Below are 23,800 nucleotides of genomic sequence, written 5' to 3' on the forward strand. Positions count from 1 at the left end.
CGCTACCCCTGAGAAAAGTGTCTCCCTTACCACACCCTTCAAACCAGAACACAGCAGCGCCTAACGCTGCTGTTATTAGGCAGAAATAGGTATGGCGGTGGTGCCGCCGGAGTCGAACTACAAAGGGTTCCACCACCTTCAGACATTTGGACTAGGATGTGCCAAAGAATGAGAATACATACGCTCGAAAAACATTACCTTTGCAGTTGGTTAAAAATAAATCAAAATAATTCTATTTACGCCAGATAATCAAAATAAATTAATTTAGGGCAACCCTAGATAGATTGGGTAGGCACGGCCCACGGCCGGCTCCGTGAGCGATGGTGTTTACCGTTTACTTCCATTTTCATCTAACTAAACACCGTAGAGAGGAAATAAATGTGTAGTCTACTTAATACCTACTCGATCTTATAAAAGGCAAACAAAATTTAATTAAAGTTATAATTAAATCAAATAATTTCTAATTTAAAGTGGCGATGAAGATATTTTATGAACTTGCTTATTACGAAAAAGGGCAGTATACTATGTTCGGATTTTTTGTATTTAATTTTCTCACAATATTTTATGTTATAACTAGCTGACCCGGCAAATGTTGTGTTGCCATATAAATAAAAAAAAAATAAAGGTGAACAACCCTTATCAGTTAGGGGTATGAAAAATAGATAGTAGCCGATTCTCAGACCTACTGAATGTGCATATTAAATTTGGTGAAAATTGTTAAAGCCGTTTCGGAGGAGTACGGTAACTAACATTGGGACACGAGAATTTTATGTATAAGATGTAATGAAAACAACATGGAAGCCACATATCTATTTAATTTTGAAATTATATCATGAAGAAAATGATTTAGGAATAGACTGGACTGGCTTAAAAATAGAAATACATAGATCTAGAATCTGTGTTCTACTAATACTTTAAAGGTTTTTTAAGTAGGAGCATAGATTAGTAAAGATTACTCACTCCTAACATGTAAATGAAAATGAAACCAGTTTTGACAATAATTTGAAATTGTCACTGTCATCTATTTTCGTGTTTGAAAAATGTTAAAAAAATTTAGTTTTTAGATCATTTACGAATGAAACGATATTTCTCCGCACTTTTTCTTGGATTTCTTTATTTTGCACCACATAACTGCGCATATCGGCATTGTTCCGCATAAATTACACCATGACAGCCATTAAATGGCTGACAGAATTGTTAGCCGTTTAAGCCATTTAATGGCTTCAATTACAAGGCGGTGAGATATCTATACTTATCTATGAGTAGAAGTTTGTACAATGTTACACACCAACTCAATGCCTACTAAATTCTAGAATTTCGAACCGCGTCAAGAATCAGGATTGTTAAAGGACAAACTTAATTCATTTTTATCTTACACGTAAGTAAAGAAAAAAGTGTCTATCTGGGACTTTTAAATAACCGTCATAACGTAAGCCTTTAAAAATGTGCTTATTTCTTCTAAATATACGCAGTTACTTTTTATGCTCTTTGTGCGCGCTAATCTTGAAAACGGTTGGACCTTTCGCAAAGGTAAAAGGTAAAACTTCAAAGGAGGTGTTATAGCGCCAAAAGCTATTTTTATCCTGATAATATAATTATACAGTACGAGTGAATATGTTTTAGAGGACTTCATACGATTTGGAGAAATATGAAGAATTCTCAAGTGGTTGTAATGTAATGTAATTTCTTCATAATGCTTTCTTCGCCATTAATGGCGACAAATTATTTCTCTTACTTATAAAATTTAGAATATGACGGTACGCACCTCGTATGGTATTGTAAACGACAAGTCATTTATATCTGCAGACATTATACGTGACAGACACGGACCGTGGCAGACAAAATCATATTTTTCTATACAAACCATCAGGCACGGTCTGCGCGGCAGAGTTATGGTAAATAGAAATACAGATTACATCATTTTGTCTGCCGCGACACGTGTCTGCTACGCTCTATGTCTGTAGTGTTAATAAACCCTTAAAGGTTATCTTAACTCATGTTATTTTAATTATAATTATTATTATCTCAATTATCTTAAGAAAGCATAAGATTAAGTTTAGATAGGAGTCTCCTTAGGCCGATCACCCTTAACTAATTAAAACTTGAACCACTTATCAACTTGATAAATTACTGAAAACAATTCAAAGGAACAACGTGTAATGATGATGGATCTTGGGAAGTAATTTTAAAATTTAATTAAATCATAGGGCCTCGGGCACGCTTCCCGGAACCCTTCGTAGGACAAGGAATGCGTATTGATATTAATAATGGAATAGTAAGGTCAGCAGAATGTGGTTCGAATAAAACGTACTTTCAATATACTTCGTATTTCTTTTTCAAAGGACGTTAGTTATAAACAACCTACAATCCTAGAACAATGGTAGAATAGTGGTAAAACCAGTGCGGTTCTACCACCTCCCTACCATGTACTGGAGAGGTACCTCCGCCACGCTTATTACTATTATGAAGCAGTTTCGGTAGAAGATTTTATTTTCCAGCTGATTTACATATAAGACGACCACCTTAGTCCTAAAGAAAATCAACGCGTACAGATCAGAGGACCATCTTCAGGTAGAAACTGACACAAAGCATCGGATAGACTGCAAGCGCGTTTGCTACTGACTCGTTATAAAAATGACAATTTATAACTCATAAAAAGTTAATACGACAGAGAAAAAAATAAGCCAACACGATAACATGAACAAGGCCTTTGAGAATTTGTTATTCTATTTTATTGAATACGTAACAAAATAACGGCTTTACAACGTTGACCTAGTTCGGGGAACACTGCAGATTCACGCTACACGTCTTTTTCCGCCCATCCGTTGTCGCTGGGATAAGAGATAGCCCTAAAATATATCATCTCGTGTCATGTGCTTCACTTCACACGTTCTGATATTCATTGCTATGGCTTGGCTTATTGAATAACACGATGGTTTTACGGCTAAAAGGTATTAAGTAAGGTTGTTTTACATTTACATTTTAAGCCATTTCTATTTCATTGCAAAGGGCTAACCTGTCATTAAACTGTACTCAAAATAAGGCCCCGATTATATTTACGTGTCACACATGGGCCGTGACAGGGAAATCTTATTTTGCCATACAATAACGTAACCGCCACGATGTGTGTCTGGTCATTCCTGTCACGAGAACACGATTATTTCGTGTATAAAGAATTACTGTCTGCTACGGCATGCGTCTGACGCGCTCTATGCCTGTAGATGTAAATTAACTGGTCCACCACGCTGGTCAAGTGCAGATTGATAGACAGGTTTTAACATTATTACAAAAGATTTACTTTTTTACAGATATAAAGTATCATGTTCTTTATCTCCTTCTTATAGCTTAATATAAGTGATAAGTCTTATTTTTAATTTTCAGTGGCACTTTAAATCTATGAAAACAATACGTTTGCAGTTATGTAGCCTCCGGTTATCATTCTTTAAAAATTCACAGTTTTCTACTTGGCCAAGACAAAAGATAAGTCCAAAATATACTATCTTGACACGTTCTTTTGAAACTGTTGTTCTACTTTTGAAGAAGCATTGTTTGAACAAAGATCTATACAAGTGTATACAAAATTCTGAAGACTGATTGATTGAGTGCCTACTGTTAGAGAATTTTGAAAAAATAAGCGATTTTATATTCCATTATTGTATAAACAATGTTACATTTGACAGGGGGATAAATATCTTTAGAAAATATGAAAGTTTAATTAAATAAAAAAAAATGTTGCCATAATTCACACATTGGTTCGAATGGTGGTGATGAATGGAATAAATATCCATGGAAATTCTATTATTTAATTTTGTCCAAATCAGGATCAAATTAATCAATAAATCAATTAAGATTTTCATCATTAGTTATTTTTTATTATTATTAATATATTTTCTAATATCAATATTAATTCTATCATTATTACTAATAATAAGTAATTGTTTTCATCAGTAATTATACGAAATTGTATTTTTATTAGGTAACAAAAATTGACGAAATATTTGAATATAAAAGTGTTGCCCTATTCTAGATATTTGTATTCTAGACTTTCGCAGCTCACCGACTCTTTTTAATAAAAGTTACACGTGAGAAATATTCAACATACGTCGCCTCCATTTATACTTGATACCTGCTTTCTTTTGACTTTATTTTAGTTTATATTTAGGTATAATATTCATTTCATATTTAAAATATGTATTTTATCTATACAATCGATAAATTGTATACACTGGCTATTTAAGTAGTACATAGGTAACAGTTTACTATGTTTAAATTTATGTTCAATTTAAGAGTCTGCTGATAAATATTTCAATATATAATAGTTACAAACTGTAAAATAAATCATCTTTCTGATGACACAAATTTAAAATCGATAGAATATACTTATTGTAGCTTTTTATGTAATCCAAAACTGAAGGAGCATGAAATCGCTCTAACGCTTATCAAGACGCATAAGGTTATTAATATTTAACCTATCCAAATGTTGACTACCAAAGACTGAAATTTGATCATTTCTAGTATTAAATAATTGTCAAATATTTTTGGTAGCAAAACGTTGGATAGATTTATTAATAACGCGCCTAAGTGATCAATGAACTGTGCGGCCTACAACCTCGAACCGGGTAGAGGTAGAGATCCTACCGGAGGTCAATAGACGCATTCCTATTCCTAAAAAGTAGAAATTACAATTTATCGAAATTACAATTTATCGTATCTCTACCGTACCACATTCCCAGAACATATGAACTTTATATGTAGTGTCAATGGGTGTAAAGGGACGAGTGGCTGTTATAAACTGAAATAGGTGTAGGCGGTGGTACCACATCATCAGAAGCCTTTTTTAATACGCTTTTATTAGCTTGAGTTGTATGTATGTATGTACGTAACAGAGTAACGGAATCTTTGAACCCGATTTCTATCCACTTTGAACGTTCAGGTTAATTCAAAATTTTGAAACATTATCAAAAACCAATGACAATATACGATTTTAATAATTTTGTACCATTGTCCTTATCAACATCCTCAGGATTAACGATTTTCGAGGCGAGAGAAAGCGCCTTAGAGAAAGTTCACGCAAAGTTACTAGATTGATTTTTAGTTTTTAAAAATAATAATGTTATTTCCCTATAACTCAAATGTACTGACACATATCTATAATGCCATCTTGTAGAATGTTTTTTAGGATTCCGTACTCAAAGGGTAAAACGAAAACCTCCGCTGTCTGTTCGTGAGTCACAGGGCTTTATATCTTAAACCGTAATAGATAGACACTTGATTTTTTTACAGACGATGCATAATGATGGACGCTATAACAACAAATACTAAATATTGATAAAATAAATATAGTTCAAAAAACTAAAAAACACGCTTTTATGATAAAATCATCTAAAAAGTACCACTTATCAGTTTTCGAAAAGCACCCCACACTTTTCCACAATTATACTATTTACTGCTCCTTAATTGATTCCTACATTGAAAATTATTTTCTACTTTTTAGTTGATTTTTATCATAAAAGCGTGTTTTTTAGTTTTTTAACTATATTTATTATATTAAAGAAGTAATAGTAACAGATTGCATTCTGCAATCTTATCTGTTCTACGGAGTCCTACCGTAGGTCGACCACAGACGCGATGATACCACTGAGATTTAAGTTAGAACACCTCGCATAAGTATTAGTACCATATCGCACATGTACCGCAACACAGCACCGTTTAAAACTAAAATTATAAAGCACAAATGATCCTGGAAAATATGCTAAAACGCTAGAAACCTCAGTTTTCGTTAGAACAAAGAGTCTTTGCATAACAAAATACGCAGCCAATTTCATTGGCTTACCCCCGTCGCTGTAAGATGAGCCCAAAATATAACAGCACATCACATATGTCAAGGGTTTATCTTGAAGCGAGGATCACGAGGTATTCATTGTTTCTCTTGAAGGTCTATTGTTTTGAGGACGATCATTTTACGACATTAATGCCTCACAGCTTTTGTCGGAGAGAAGGTTATTTATCACACGTTTATGTGGAGGCTTGCACGTGTGTTATTAATATCTTTTTTTATTGTTTGTAAGATTGAAGTAGGAAAATAAGTGGTCACTGCCGCCCATTGAGATTTGCTTTCTAAAGGCATTCCATCGTAGTCTAGCCTACCAGCAACTTATCGACTTCAAATTTGATTAGTCAGATTGTAATAGTCAAAGTCTACTTTGATTTGACTATTCCAAAGTTACTGATGTCTATCGCCTGTTACATGATTTGTTACAGATGTCTAGCGTTATTAATAATCGATCCATACAATTGATGAGTACCAAAGATTGAAATTTGACAATTTCTACCAACTAGAATTTTTAAATGGATCTTTGGTAAGTAGACTTAAAAGTACATAGATTGATTTTATTACTAACAGCCGATGCGAAATAGCTACTAAAGTAATACCAGATATACGTTTTCATTATTATTATAACATTACATTAAAACGTATTGTAAATCAAAAACAACTCGTAAGCTTTATGAGAAAATTCGAAACATTATTACACTGGAAAGCCCTCAGAAAAGTTATACGTAGCGTCGGAACGCCAGCGACAGTAACAAAGTTGGAATGGTTTCTACTAATGCCCTACTTCTAATTTACAAACATGTACGGGGATAGGGTTGTCACCCTTCAATGCAATTAATTTACAATCAAATATGGGACAGTGCTGATAACTGCTATAATAGATTTTTTCGTTTCCTGCCTATGGTTCAATTCATAAGTCAGGGCATAGATAAATAAAATGAATGTTGCCAGTTAAGTAAATAAAATAAAGAAAAAATAAATTTACTTTGTTTCATATTTCCTATAATGACCTGAAACTAGTTAAAATATTTAAAGATTTATAATCAGTCTATTCAATCGAATCTAAAGTTCCGTCTTAATTTTTGTCCCAAAAGTTAGTAAGCACGTTTAACAACTGTATCACAAAACGGGACAAGAAGCATTCACTTCGCGCGGACGCTTCCCCGAAATCCTAAAGGATTCTTTTCCTTCTTAGGAACGTTGGCAGCCCTATCTATAAGTGTGCGACAAGGAGCCACTCTCGTGCACATTGACATGTTCAGTTCAAGTGAAGATAATGTTAAATGGGATAAAAGAGATCTATATGTTAACAAATGTTTCTCTTAAAATTATTTTTAATTCGTATATTTCAAAGAATCACCTGATTTCAATAGAATAATTTACTTAAGTAATATATTAGTATTACAATCTTACTTAGATGATTTTAAACCGACCTCAACAGGACGGTAATCCCACCTTATCAATCATTGTTATAAGTTAAAAATAAGAGAAGTAAAAAGTATAATAATATATGATAAATAGCACACTCCCTACCCTCCCCTTTACATAGTAGGGGTAGTACAAGGCGATTAGAATTAAATCTAAGCGTTGAATGCAAGTGTCTCAAGAACTATAAATAGGACAAAATCTATTCATAGTAGACACTATGAATAGATTATAGTAGACACTATGAACAAGCAGACGCTTGCGACACTAAATCTAATTATAGTACTTGCGGAAGACTTATTTATTCACGTTTAATCAAGCACCTTTCTTGATTTAACCCAATTTAGTCTTAAGAAGTTAGTTAGGCAAAAATTATAGCTCAAGAACTAAAACCTACATTTTTATAGATAATTAAACTAGAAACTAATAATAATTGATGTAATCTAGTAACTTTGCTATGCCTTTATCCCAATAATTAATGCCGTCTAAAGATTCGGTGGTGAATTTTGTAGATCGATAGCATCAGTTGACTAATTAGTTATAATTTAGTCCGCATCACATTGCTGGGACTATTGCCGCTTCGAAAATCGTTAATCGTAACGATCCTGATAAGGAAAATGGGACAAAATTATTAAAATCATGTATTGTCATCGGTTCTTGATAATTGTTCAAAATTTTGAATTAATCCGACAGTTCAAAGTGAATAAAAATCGAGTTCAAAGATTCCGTTACATGCATACATACATACGTTAGATACATGTAAGTCAAGCTAATAAAAGCGTAGTAAAAAATCGCTTATAAAAACTTTGTTAAAAAAATGCTATAACATTTTCAGCACCAAGTAACATTTTCGGGTGCGTTCAATAGGCATTTGCTTGCCATAAAAGTCCACTAGTTGTCAGTTTGGTACGCTCGTGTAATCGAGTATGTGGCCGTTAGGGTCCTGTTACACTGGAGATGTACGATGTAGCTAAGCTATGTGCGAGAGCGAAGCTAAACTACATGTAAGCTAAGCTAAGTGGAGTAAGATGTGTTAGGAAAATTCGTACAAACACTGATCGCGCATATGTAGCTGCAACCTTAGCTCATATCCCTCTATATCTATACTAATATTATAAAGAGGAAAACTTTGTTTGTTTGGTTGTAATGAATAGGCTCAAAAACTAATGGACCGATTTTAAAAATTCTTTCACCATTCGAAAGCTACATTATACACGAGTAACATAGGCTATAATTTATATGAAATATATTTGATAAATAGATTTTGAGGCGGTACAAAGTTTGCCGGGTCAGCTAGTAAAAAATATAGCTTAGGTACCAAAGTTAAGCGAGTAAGATGTGCAATGAAATAATTATAATGATTATCGAAATAAAAAGACAAACCCGCAAATTTTCTTACCAGATCTTCTCGGTTGAGGTCGCTCTCCAATCCGATAGTATTATAAGAAAAAGAGACAATATTATGAATTATGAATGCCGCCGTTTATGAAAATTTTTAGTAAGACCAGTGGCGATCCTGAGTTCCGTTGGTAGTTTTCTGAGCTTAAATACCTACGCTAAATAAATGAAAATAAAGCAGTCCTATTCGTGAATTTGACACGAATAGGACTATTTTTATCTACCTCGCACATCTCTAGTGGAAAGTCACCCTAAGGAGAGTACAGCCTTCTAAAACTGTTATATACAATGCTGGCTTCACGCCAAACGTTACACTACCCTGTTTGCCAAGTTACGCGTTTCGATTGCCGTGTTTGAAGTGAAAGTTTAAGCTCAAATTCAACCATCTTTCTGAATTATTTTCAGTATTTATTTTTAGACGAAACGTCTACCCAATAATCTGTCACGTAGATGGTAGAGCAATCTCCGGGCGAGAAGATATTGATTTTTTTAGGTCTAGATATTTGTGCGTGCCAGTGTTTCCAAAACAGTGAGAATACAAAAAATCCTACTTAATGGATATGAGTAAAGAAAACGTTATTAATAAACTCAAATAAATTTCACATATCTGATAATAAATTACTTACGGCCTTAGGTAGCCATCATTTGTAGAAATCTTGAATACGATAATTACGAAAATTGAATACCATAAAGTGCGATAAAGTACGGCATGCTACAGTAAGTATCACATCTCATATTATATCATACATCATACCTAAAAAGAAAGCATTTAAAATTACGTTACTGGTTGCTCTATCTGCTAAACTTGTGACATTTACTAGCCAACTTTATGGTTTGGATTTTTAATGTCGATTATTTTTTCCAAAAAAGTCTCATAATTTTTCCTAAACGCGACGTATCCTTAACTTCAAAAAAACAATTCCTTAAAAATCCCCAAATAACCTCGAAAAGCCAACAAACAATTTAATACCGTACTGTTCTCGTAGCGAAGTCAAATAACAAAATGGAAATGGATAACGTAAATTATACCGAAGAAATAGTTGTCCGGAGCAGTGCGCCCATGTAATCGAATGTTTGTTATATAAGGTTTGGCAAATCGCCAAGCGTTACAGCCGCCTAGCGTTACATTGCCCTGCTTGCCAATTAATAACTTATGGTTACCTTCTTCATCGCTTTAACTTTCGTAAAGGCCTAGTTTTTTGTAATAGGAGTATATATATAGATACATAGCTCATAGATGTTAAGTGGTAAATGTAACTGTAATGTTCTAACAAATCCCAAATTAGACAGTATTGCGGTCTTATCGATCACTGATATGTTGCCTTACCTCACATCTAAAAAGATTTTTTATTACGTTGCCGGCTGTCGTATATAACTACAATAATTTGCGACATTTACTAGCTAGCATTACGGAGTCGATTTTTGATGTCGATGATTAAAAAAAATCACTCATTACATTTCTTAAACGCGCCAGAAGTAGTATATGTTTGAACAAAAATAATTCTTAAAAACACACCCAAATAACCTCGAAAAGCCAACAAACAATTTAATACCGTACTGTTCTCGTAGCGAAGTCAAATAACAAAATGGAAATGGATAACATAAATTCTACCGAAGAAATAGTTGTCCGGAGCAGTGCGCCCATGTAATCGAATGTTTGTTATATAAGGTTTGGCAAATCGCCAAGCGTTACAGCCGCCTAGCGTTACATTGCCCTGCTTGCCAATTAATAACTTATGGTTACCTTTTTATCGCGTTAACTTTCGTAAAGTGCTAGTTTTTATGGAATAGGAGGATTTAACATGTAGCTTATAGATGTTAAGTGGTAATATAAATTATGATGTACATTTGTAACAATCCTCAAAGTGGCCAATAGTCTCATCTTATCACTGATACGTCATTGCCCCTGATATTCAGAACACAAGGGCTTACTATTATAACAAGTCAAAAATAAATATATTACCTACCGTTTAACTTATAAGTCGAATTACGTATGACGGACTCACCAGGCGTACCCCCAAGGGTAAAGAAATACCGACCGTACCTACTGCCAACAATACGGTGTGTATTTCTTATTTAACAGTATCTCTTTATTGAAACGGTACCACCAACTATTGTGTTGTCAATATCTACTCTCTATTAATTAATTAACTTATGAATTATTTTCTTATTTTCCTTTACACTACATTTTATATTTATAAATGGTTCTTAACTTTGCCTTAAGAGCTAGCAACACAGATTTTTTTATTAAAATGTATGAAATCAAAGTCATCTTGAAGGTCTTGAAGTCATGTAATAATATAGTCACATAAACGGTACAGAGTAACGATATAACAATTATACGTAAGTAAGTTCACATTAGTGATTAGAAGTATTATAACTACACAAGTATCTCCGTTATTCGACTGCTCTTGCTGAAGTCTCCGACCAGAATGTCGCTCTCTGTTAATTCGAGCGCCGCCATGGTGTCGTCCCCACTTCACCTACCCGCATCTGTTTTTAAACTGTAGTATTAAATGAGTCACTTATTACTTTAATGTAACGTTATAAAAATGTGATATCGTTAATATCCAAGCTTCTTATTAACGACGATAACATGTAGCAACATAATAACACACAAATCACTTGGTTATCAGTCGTTAATGGAGATCTGTTATCAATCTGAAATAGCTTAAACAATTTGAGCCTTTTGACCCTCTTAAAATCAGGACAGAGAACAGCTCTAATTCGCTACTATAAAACTAAAGTCTGCTCCGAAAAAAGAGGAAAAGTAGAATCTTGGTAATCTATTTTGTGTTACATAATGGTTGGCTAGCGGCCAAACTTTACTGCCCCTATTTGCCAATTTATGTGTAAGGTAGTATAGTGACCTGGCTTTACGGCTCGGTTCGTTGTAATTAATCTGTAATTCCCGCATAATCTACTGTAACGATTGCACAACAAATGCCTTTTGAATAATATTCTTTATTGAACCAGTTATACAAATAAGTATCACTTTAAACGTTATTATTAATGTACTTACACTGAGGAGATACTAACGCTCGCAGTCTCGCACCCTGTGGTGCTACTTTTCGTAAGTCGTCAACAGATGGCGTCAGTAGTATTTCTAAAACACGCTGTCGAAGTTTTCTCAAGATTTGACATAGGTATGTAAGCTCCAAACTAAGATTAACTACCCCGACGGAAGATCTTTGTAAGCCAAAATATAATAGTAATACTTATAAACTTGGTGTGTTAATGGTTATAAGGTATTTAAGGTGTTAAGGGTTATAATGTAATTTTCAGAAGTACAAATGCATAGTTATAAATAGAAATAATGTTTTATAACTCGACAATATATTAACAGACATCGTACACAAAGAGGTATCGTGCCATAAATCCATTGAATCAACATTTCATGACAGCCGTAAAATATCCATGCATTAGTTATATTGAATCGATCGACACAGCAATGAACCCGGAACTCGTGCACGCAACCCTCGTGGTGATATTACTAGGTACCTACCTACCTACTGAACAATAAATAAGGTATGAGAACCACAAATCTATGTAGTTCGACAGTAATAATATCATATTATAGTTGATAGCCTAGTTTATGAATCTCGGCCTCTCGATCGAGAGGTCCGAGGTTCACAATCCCAGGCACCTCTGATTTTTCAAGTTATGTGCGCATAAGAAATTAATTAAGTATCACTAGCTAAACGGTGAAGGAAAACATCGTGAGGAAACCTGCATATCTGAGAGATTTATAAAAAAAAAATCTCAAAGGTATGTGAAGTCTACCAATACGCACTTGGCCAGCGCGGTGGACTATGTCTTTATCCTTCTCATTATGAGAGGAGACCCGTGCCCAGAAGTGCACAGTAATGGGTTGATGATGATGATAGTTGACTGTTTTTGTTTTGGTTTTTAAGGTAAATTTCTTACATACTCCCAAATTGAAACTCGTATTTCAAACTATTTCAGATGCGTAGCTACCCTTCAGAACTTAGTTGGAATACCTTTTGTACAATAGGTATCTTCACTTGACTGCTTCACAAATCACGTCTATTATAAACGCTTTCTACACTCACAGCCCCACACTAGGATTCCCTGTATCGTAGGTGCCATGGACACACACATAGACAAATACACAAACACCCAGACCCAGAAACAGACACCTAAATTCATGATTTAGATAACTGTCTGACTGGGGATCGAACCCGGGACCCACTGCGCGTCAGACCGGTATGGTAACCGCTCCGCCACGCGGGTCGTCAAGCCTAATACTCACCAGTGAAAGGCTTTGAAACATAACATATGCCATGACGATCCGCACAGCGAAATAGTTAATAAATCCTGCAGAGTCAGGCTAGGGCTAGACTAGATTTCGAACTTAGGTCGGCCACAGATAAGTACTTCTGAGGACTAAGCAAGAATGCCTCGGATAAGTATGTTACCCTTATCACCCCCTTTAAAATGGAACACAGCACTCTACACTGCTTTTATTATGCAGAAATATGTGTCCCTAGCGTCAAATCGGTTTCTCCCACCTTCAAAAAACAACGTACAATCATACTTACAATCAGCTTATCTACTGTCAATTTGAAATTCAGTATACATGTACATTGTACAGTGGTAACATAATTATGTGTTGTCCAATCAATTGCATCACGAACAACCTGTCACGGCCGGCCTAATTTAATTGCTATCGACAGCTCTGAAACACATTACATTTAGTCCAATACGAATTTAGGGTGCAGCTAAAATTGTGTGAAACAATTTTTAAATGTAAATGTATTTGAAAATAGCTAAAATTGTTAACAGGCTGGAATTTGCTGAAACTATGCCATTAACACCATACTCCACATTTAATTACTTTACAAAAACGCAGGCTTAGTAGCCTTTTTTAGCCTTTGGTTACAGAACCCTAAAAATAACAGGTTTTCTAGTCTAAATAAGATAATTTACCTGTAATTTATGTTACATAAAAATTATGTATTTTAATGTAGACTTACAGTTTTTATGATAAGTTTGTTTTTTCCCCCGAAGTAATTTTACGATTATTTCGCGTTTTTATTCTGACACCGGTCCCTGCATCATAGATACGGTTGATACGCGGGCAGCGACGCCTTAATCAATCATGAAAATGAACAGGACAAAAATATTATTCTTTAAAATGAAAAAGACATTAACATGTCCCAGTATCTCTGTTAGAGCAAACAATGAATGGAAAGTCAATAGCGCTGTTTCGAGCCTGCACTGTACGTACATACAGAAATGTTGACAATTGTTTACTAGACCAATTGTTTGCATGACATTTAACCTGGAGGGCAAACTGTGTTAGAACATAAATATATAGAACTAATAGAACACGTGTAAGGTTAGGAGACGCCTGTCATGGACGAAGTTCCTAGAAATACTCGTAGGTAGGATAGATAGCCCTTTGCGATTTGATTCCGGCGGCACCACCGCTGCAACTATATTGAAGGTGGTAGAACCCTTTGTGGTTCGACTCCGGCGGCACCACCGCCACACCTATTTCTACCTAATAACAGCAGTGTTAGGCGCTGCTGTGTTCCGGTTTGAAGGGTCTGGTAAGGGCGACAGACTTTTTCGAGGCGTTCCAGCTTAGTCCTCAGGGGTAGGGCGCATTTGTGGCCGACCTCACGTGGGAATATCTAATCCTATCTGGGGTTGATTACAGATGTCCATGGGCGGCAGTAGCCACTTACCATCAGGTGGACTGTATGCTCGTCTGCTACACCTACATGTATATTTAAAAAAAAAGAAATAATACCAGCAGTGTTAAGCACTGTTGTGTTCTGATTTAAGGGGTGTGGTAAGGAAGACATACTTTTCCGATGCGTTCCAGCTTAGTCCTCCGGGTAGTGGCGCATCTGAGTCCGACTTCAGGTAGGAATCTAACCTTATCTTATCGTTAAATTTTAACTTTGCGTTAAAAAAATTAACTTGCCTGCCATGGTAAAAAAAAATCATATATAAAATTATTTTCTCTAACATATTTTCTTCATCGCCTCGCCTGTCGTCTTGGTGTATTTTCGAAGTAAAGTAGCGCGCTGCATAAAAAGTGATACTTGATACGATGTATCATGTCAGCCCATTTTCAGTCAAGTATACATATATCGTCCTATAATAAACACTCTTACGTTTCCAAGAGAAAGAATGTAGGTATAGTCTGAAAAGAAATAAGCAGAAAATTACCTACAGAATATACTTAGTATGAAATACTCACAGTTGTGTGGCGTTAAAATATATAGGTAGGATGTTGTGAACGCGGTCAAACAGTTATTTAACTGACCATACTGCTAGCGTTAGTTAGCGTCAAATTCATCATGAGAAAAGACGATGGCTTTTTTTAAATATTTTTAGACCAATTCCGTTTCACATAGCAACGCATCTCTGAATAATTCTGCTAGGGACATGTCTCTTTCCGAAAACAATATTTCTTTTATGCTCATGTAAGGTAATACTTATACAAAAAGGCATTTAATAGAAAAGGGAAAAACAATAAATATAATATATCTTATGTAAGTAGTATATTGCGAATTTAATTTCAGAGATTCCCCGAAAATACGCAACCTCGTATTGAGTCACACAAATTTTAGAATAGTACTGAATCATGTGCATTGATTTTTAATTAATTTTTTTTTTAATTGTCAATTTACCCCATGCATGAAACATGCACCGTTTTACATAATTATTACGACGAATTATGACATTTCATTATTTTCAATGAATCACTAACCGCAGTTTTACAACCTATCTTCAATTTTTTTAATGATTTCCTTATTGGATCCAGATTCGAACCAGGTTTTGGATGCGAAAGAGACCTACGGTATCTAATGCCTGTAATAAGTAGCGACTTAAAGGAGGTTTCCAAGGTTGCAGGCGGGAACAGCGGGCACATTGGGAACTTGGGCCGCCCAGCCAGCGGCCCCAGTAGGAACAACGGTGTGACTGGCCATATATCGTCATATATACCCGAAGACTAAACCTGGAGTATCACCGCTCAAATAATTCCGGTTGTATTCCTTTAGAAATCGCGGAGTCTTTCACATATTTTAAGGATCATCGTGGTCAAAAATCCCTCATACCGGCGCCCAAGCCCCCGAGTAGCTTTTTGAGGTTTCCATTCCATCGATAAATAGGGACCGATTATGATAAGTTAAATAACAATTGATCTTGTCTTATGTTATGGTGACGACACATCTTTGCTCGGCATTAAGTAAAACCCCTGAAGTATAAACTTGATTATACGTGCCATTGGGCGGCACTGATCTACCATCAGTACCCTTACCATAAGTTTTTAAAACATCCCACAATTTTACGTTACGTTTACTGAATCCATTATTCTGTTCTGTTTGCTTCAGTAGACTGAGTAAACGTAACAATAAGTAAGTGCTCAAGTCTTTCTGTCTGTCTCACATGATCGCAAAAAAGAGAGACAAAACATAAAGCGCCATTTTGTCAATTTAAACATTTAATGTTACGTTACTGACACTATAGTTCTGATACAATCCGGTAGGGGTGCTGAATGGAATTTGTATGGGCAAATACGTAAACAAATACCAAAACAGTCATATTTGTCGACACGTAAAAACTCATGGTAAGGGTATAGGTGCATTGCATTCTCATTTACTATTTCAATCTCATAAAAAATGGATGAGACCCGTGTCGATAATGAGACATAATAGGTTATTATTACATAATCTATAATAGTTATTAACCTCGACAATTCTTATCTATTTCCCAGTCATTTTACATAATTGCAATACTAAAATGGGCAAGAAATTTCCCATGACAATGTCCTGACGAACGTAATAGTTAACTGCAATTTTGTAGTTAACTACTGCAATTTAAATGTGTAGATGTTTAACGTAGTTTACACAAGAATAACTTGTTTGATATGTACGGTAACTACGTTTGTTGTATTTGAGTGTTGTAGTTACACTAAATTTGAGCAAAACTGTGAAATGTATTTACGTGAAAGTGTTGTTATGTTGTTCTTACATCTATTTTGAGTTTTAAAGGGTCATAATAAATCTAAGTACACAGTCAGTAACACAGTCTTTGGAGACGTCAAAAAGCAAGGATTTGTAAAACAAAACGTGATAAAAGTTTAAAAATCTTACGACAAGCGGAAGGGTGCCTGCCAGACTCATAACGGAAAACATACGAAAGATTTATTTGGTAGGTTTCCAAAACAGATCCAGATCAGTATTTGTTTTTGGGTGTGATTTCCAAATATTTCCTAGGTGAAATGTTACTCATTGTATTTACATAATTAACGTGTGATTTAAAATGCAACTGGTTCGACGAGTAACATATAACCAGACAGACACACAGACGGATAAGCAGACAGACACAAAATCACACAGACAAATAGATAAGCAATTTTAAAAATATGTTTTTTCCTTCTATTATTCAGCAAGTACTTGCAGATACAAATTTAATTTATTCTTATAACTTATGATGTAGATTGAAATTATACAATTACACTTATGACACGCAACTCTTTCAGGCAGGGTGCGGACCCTACAATGTTGACACATCTAACTGCAGGGCGGTAATTACGTGTGTGATCGATATAATTTCACATGCTGCCTGCCCACACTATACTGTATTTAATTTTAAATGAGTTGGCTGACGCAAGTTTACGTACGTTTACATAAATGGCTTATTTTCTTTATTATTTTATCGTTTGACTTATTCACATGTATTTATTGCGACTGCCGTGTTACTATTCGAAATTAAAATGTGCTTTCACAATGCGTATAAGTTAAAAAATATTCCAATTACGGTAGGCGTGATTACCGTCAAGTTTTTTTAATTTTTATAAAAGTTTATCGCAATTTATTTTATTCGTTACGGCAATAAAGTTTTCTAATGGTTAGACAAAGATGACATTCATAATTAAATATTAAAGTATGATTGTAATATCAAAACAAATGCTATAGAAGTGGATGTTTCCAGTATGCGTGCAGATGGCGAAATTTGTCACTGCCAGTATAAGAAATTGACAAAAATATCAGAGAATTCACTAGGACAATTTTCATAAGAACGAAAACTACACAATTCTCATATTTAATACTTCAATTCCATTTATTTCTTTACTACAAGCGCGCAAGACCACAATAATGAACTAATCGGCGTTATTTTGTTTTTCCAAAATTCCTACAGTGAACGTCGTTGATTTTCCCTAAAATCGAAAGGCAACAATAGCGAAGCGAAAGTGATTTATCGTGGGCCCCGAGTGCCGGGGTAAGGTCGTTACCGTGGCGGTCCCTTGCGTGCATACCGTCAGGCGATTTGATAATAATTCGCGCAAAAATATATAACAGCCGGCGAGGTCTTTATATACAATATTAGGTAGGTATAGTTGAAACATATACCTACTTCCTAGTGAGCATTATCACGCAGTCTGTCAGTGGGGGCGAGGATAAGAATATCTTTGCTCCAATGTGACAATTGGAAAAAAATACGTACTTACATTATTACAATAGAATAAAATTGGAGAAGCAAATATGCTTGCACTTTATTTGATGATAAGTATCAGCCGTCCAAGGACATTTGTGACCAACTCTATATAAAACAGATTCTACGTGAAGTCGAGAACAGATGCCACTCCTGAAGTCGGTCGATACATATGTACGAGTACGTCGGTCAGCAGCTAGATCCTTTTTTAGTAGGTCTGTAATACTTCCAATTAGCCTAGAAGTATAAGCAATTATAATGCATACATCATAATTGGCCGTACTATTAGCAATCGCGATAATAACATTTCCAAGAAATGATTATGTGTGTAGTAGTGGACTGATGAAGATTTTTTTATAATATAGGAGTAGCAGACGAGCATGCAGTACACCTGATGGTAAGTGGTTACTACCGCCCATGGACATGTGTAATCAACCCCAGCTAGGATTAGATATTCCTACCTGAGGTCGGCCACCGATGCGCCACTAACCTAGAGGATGAAGCTGGAACGCCTCTGAAAGGTATGTCTCCCTTACCACACCCTTAAAACCAGAACACAGCAACGCCTAACGCCGCTATTATGAGCCAGAAATAGGTGTGGCGGTAGAGCCGCCGGAGTGGAACCACAAAGAATTCTACCACCATCTATTATTACTATAGAGAAAATCTCATGTAGTTATGGCAAGGAAAAGGGACTTTAAGTATAATACATAATTTACGGAAAAAAATCTCGTATACACTCAAATAAACTCAACAAAATAAAAAATGAAAATCAAAAATACTGAAAAGCAAAAGTGTTCCTGCAAAGTTTGTTAGCGTAACGATCAAACGTGCTCCCTTTATTCGAAACAATTCATATATTTAACCCTCGCCCCGATATTTCGCACCCTCTTTTTAAATGAACGTCGTTAGCATTCTAATATTTTTACCATTTCGGTATTCTAAAATTGAAAAATAATCCTTTAAAATCATTTTTCTGCTTTTTAAGCACATTTAGGTGTCCCGAGTCGTAGGTGCTTCGAAGATACACACAAACATACACACAAACACACACACACGCACATAAAAACAATCAGACCCTGAATAGAAATATTCATTGTTTCGATGCCTGTTCTGGATCGAAATCAGAAGGTGGTTGAACTCTTTGTGGTTGATTTCGGAGACACCACCGTTATCCCTTTTTCTGCCTAATAGCAGTGTTAAGCGTTGCTGTTCTGGTTTGTAGGGTGTGATGAGCCTTACTTATCAGGGGCGTTCCAACTTAATCCTCAGGGGTAGCAACGCATCTATGGCTGATCTTAGGTAGGACTTTAATCCTATCTGGAGTTTACTCATGTCCATAGGAGGCAGTGACTACTAGTCACCAGTCGGATTTGCTCGTTTGCTAGTTCTTTACTATAAACAACCCGAAACCCTCTGTGTGTCTCCGAATGACATTACTATATCACCATGACGAATTCAGATGTATTCAGTCCGTTCTTACATTCGCATTAGAATATTATGATTATGAGGAAATTAAAGATATTTTGTTTCCTTTAAAGCTAAAGAGGTAACAATAACAATGACTTGTAAGTGAGTCACCTGTCACCCTTTCTTTTTACACACGCTACGTGTAAATGTAAAATTAAATAACAAAAAATCAATTTCAGTTTCGAGAAAACTGCTTTTTTTGAAATGTCGAGAGTAGAGCACAAAAAAGGTCTTTGATACGGTTCACGGAATACTTAACGTGTATGACTTCAACTAATCAATCTATACAAAGTATGCCTTTTTTTGTTGACGAGGGGCAAACCTTCAAAAGGTACCCAGTGTCGTGGGAGCGACACGGGGTTATGTGGGATTTTTACCACTTACCCCCGGTGGACATGCTCACCGCTGCGAAGAGGACCCCGGGATCTCCAACGGAACGCAACGGAGTCCTCTGAACGTGTTGCCCCATCAGGCTTCGCCCAGGTGAGCCCAGGCGCTCTCCGGACGGTTCGAGCTCCCACTCTTGCCGCCCGCAACCCCGGAAGCTCCCTTTTAGTCGCCTCCTACGACAGGCAGGGGATACCGTAGCCCTATTCTGATCCCGGTACTACAGGGTCAATACAAAGTATGCCTACTAGAAATTGACAAATTTCTATATTTAATACGGATTGGATACCGAGGATATGACTTTTACAAGTTTGTAATGAACCTAATGATAAAACCACTTTAAGTTGACCACAATTGCAAGTTTACTACGAAAGGCAAAGTCATACTTGTAATAATGTAATAATAATAATACCGTAGTGCCTATTACCGTGGTAGTGCTTTTACAAGTCAGAAATAGGTAGGTATAACTAAGATACAGTATAACCACCACCTTCTATTAAGCTTAAATAAACCATAAGTTCAGAAAGGCTATCGTAATTCTCTATTTACATATAAATGGTACAACATATTTTCTTAAAAAATCCGAGACATAATTTCAGCTTCACAAAAATATTTTTTTATTTTATCTTATGAGAATCTAGGTTTTTTCTGTTTTTGTTGTTTTCTTTTGTGGGTTGATGACTTATAACCTTAATTATTGCCTGGCATGTCTGAAGAAAGGCAAAGTTCAATAAACTTAGTCTGCTGTAGCTAAACATCTTCGCTGTATCATTTTCTATTCTTTCGTTTCTTAAATGATCTTGAAATGATTAGTTTTCTTAAATGATCTTCAAACATTAATCATTTTATCAAAGTCTTCATTAATCTTAAAAGCGATTAATTTTAATGAGTGGCTGCTAACGAAGACTGATTTTGTAAAATAACTGTCTCTTATGTTGCTTGTATCTAAGCTACTTACTTATTAGCTTACGTAAAACACTCCTAAAGAACTCCTACATCCACTCCCACTTTTACCCCCACTCATACGCTCGCACACTTACATGTACACGCACACAAACATATGCCCTACTACACACACGTCTACTTGCATTCACACAAATGTTTATTGTTTAGTCTTCCGCGGGAGGGCACTGGTGACCTGTAATTCAGGTATTTTTATCTACAATAGGCACCAGTCTCACTACGAAAGGTTTAAGATATTCATATGTTGTAATCATGCAATTTAACATAAGACCTTTTTGTGAGAGGAATAAACTATTTTCATTTCATTTCATTTTTTCAAAGTTTTCGAATATTAAAAACATTTAAATGAGTGATAAGAGCGGTCTCTTATTTCTGCTTAAGGGAAGGACCCTTCTGCTTTTGTTGAAACCCCTATAAGGTTACGATTATGATGCGATAATATGAAAAAAATGCTAAAACCTTACCAAAGATCCGTATACATTATCACTAATTTTATCGATAACGGACATAGTGAAGAAACCCACTTTAGAATAATCCACATAAAACACCCAGATAAGTATGAATTTAACTAATTCGCATTCAACTGTATTAATGAAACATGTTCTGAATCTCTCTAATTCTACAGGGAAACCAGTTTCCAGAGTGAAATGCAATGGCTTGATGATTGGCTTAAAGATGATCAATTGAACAATAATCATATATCACACGTTCGCCAATCGTTAAAATGATATCGGGAAACGATAAATCAACACAATATCGCCATTGTCTGTAGGATTCCATAAGCGCACATGATCGCCGTCCAGCCGTTAATTAATCAAGCTGACAAATTAATCTTCATATTGCGAGTTCTAGACAAAAGCAACACAGAAGGGTAGCTACTATGATAGCTAATGGATGACTTTGTGATACAAGGCAATATATGTGAAAGCTTTTAAAAGCAGAATCAACTTTTTAAGAACTAAATATAATATTTTTAAATGAAATCAGGTTTTTAAAATATGTTGATCAGGTCAAGAGATTTCGTTGAAAACTGAAAAGCTTTTGTCTTTAATAGAATTTCCATTAAGAACTTATATGTTTGTAATTAGGTTGGGCCATTATGCTTATTATGATATTGTAAAACTTTTAAATTGTAAATGAGATATACTAAAGAAGTAAGAAAGGTCCTTGAGTGGCTACCACGTTTAGGCATAATAAGCTTAGGTGGTTTGAAGACCTGAAGAAGACGGCGGGAAACCGCTTGATTCAAAGGGACCGGACAGGACCGGTAGGAGTGGCGCCAATTGGGGAGGCCTATGTCTTGCAGTGGACCTTAAAAGGCGGATGGGGTGCATCCACACTTCCACCGAAACGTAAGAACTGCTTAATGCTAGGAATAAGTGTGTCAGCTAAACCTCCCCCGTCGAACTATATTGGCACCTTTAACGCTTTCTACACTCACAGCCCCACACTAGGATTCCCTGTATCGTGGGTGCCATGGACATACATAAAGACGAATACACAAACATCCAGACTGTATAGTCAACTGGCCGGGGATCGAACCTTTGCGCGTCAGACCGGTATGGCGACCGCTCCGTCACGTGAAACCTTTGGGTCTCAAGTAATCAATAGTTTCCTTCATCATGTCCAAACTTTTTTGACCAATTGATTTTTATGTTGTTCCAGGTGTGTCCTTAGTGTACATACTAGCTGTCCTCCCGGGCTTGTTGCCGTGGGGCAGCGGCGGCGGCGGCGCGTGGTTCCTGTCGCTGTGCCACCTGCTGGGCGCGCTGGCGCCCTGGTGCGGCTCCTTCCTCTACCACCTCTTCATGAACCATCTCCATGGAGCCAGCCTGTATCACAGACTGCTGCAGCTGGATATGCTCGGCATATGGGTCAGCCAGAGTATAGGTAAGTGGTAAACAACGATTTTTTACGGTCAAAAGCGGGTAATTGCAGTAACAGTATTGCGAATAGTTTGTATATGAAAGCTACAACCAGACTTTTTCATAGACAATTTTGTTGTCTGAGAGTTTATATTTTTACATTTTCTTTATGACGAATATTAACGTATTCTTATGCCAATTAAATTAAGGCTGAGTCTATTAATACAGGTACTGTACGAACAATTTATAATTATTAATACGGTTACCGTACGAATAATTTATAATTATTAATACGGGTACTGGACAAACAATTTATTATTATCCGATTCGAACTGGTAGATTTTGAGAAATCTCAAAAAAAAAACAAAAAAAATTTTTTTTAAATGTTTTTTTTTTAATAACTTTTAAACGGCTCTACCGATCGATTTTAGAAACTAAGCTCTTAACATCAAAAAATGACGTCGATCGCCATCAGCCCGTTCGAAATCCATTTTAAAAAAAAAAAAAAACCTAACCTAACCAATTGAATAAATGTACGAATAAATATATTTAAAAAAAATTGAATTTGTCACATTGTTTAAAGGAAAAAAAAAATGAATAAATGTACGAATAAATATAATTTATTAGTCCAGTACCTGTACAAATAGTCACATTGTTAAATTAACATATAAACTGATACATTCAATCATAAGATTACAATAAAATTTTGCGTCGCCCACAAATGACTTTGCAACATGCTTTGCAAATATTGGTCTATGACGGGTAACGTCATGCCAAAGTCCAATTAACTAACATCGTTATAACTTTGAACTTAATAACTCAAAACTAACTCACTACTCAACTTTGAAGGTGGTAGAACCCTTTGTGGTTCGACTCCGGCGGCACCACCGCCACACCTATTTCTACCTAATAACAGCAGTGTTAGGCGCAGCTGTGTTCCGGTTTGAAGGGTGTGGTAAGGGAGATAGACTTTTCCGAGGCG

General features: G+C 35.7%; 1 protein-coding gene across 1 annotated transcript in view; it reads left to right on the plus strand.

Moving 5' to 3' along the window:
* Positions 1–23,800, plus strand: part of LOC140742325 (progestin and adipoQ receptor family member 4) — a 132,934-nt gene that overhangs the window by 8,216 nt on the left and 100,918 nt on the right. The window contains exon 2 of the mRNA XM_073073227.1: positions 22,619–22,843. Within this exon, the coding sequence (XP_072929328.1) occupies positions 22,619–22,843 (225 nt within the window). The remainder of the gene's footprint in view (positions 1–22,618; positions 22,844–23,800) is intronic.

The sequence above is a fragment of the Epargyreus clarus genome, unplaced genomic scaffold (genome assembly GCF_041222505.1).
Source record: "Epargyreus clarus isolate Ecla_fem2 unplaced genomic scaffold, WU_Ecla_fem_2.2 ptg000005l, whole genome shotgun sequence".
Classification (NCBI taxonomy): domain Eukaryota; kingdom Metazoa; phylum Arthropoda; class Insecta; order Lepidoptera; family Hesperiidae; genus Epargyreus; species Epargyreus clarus.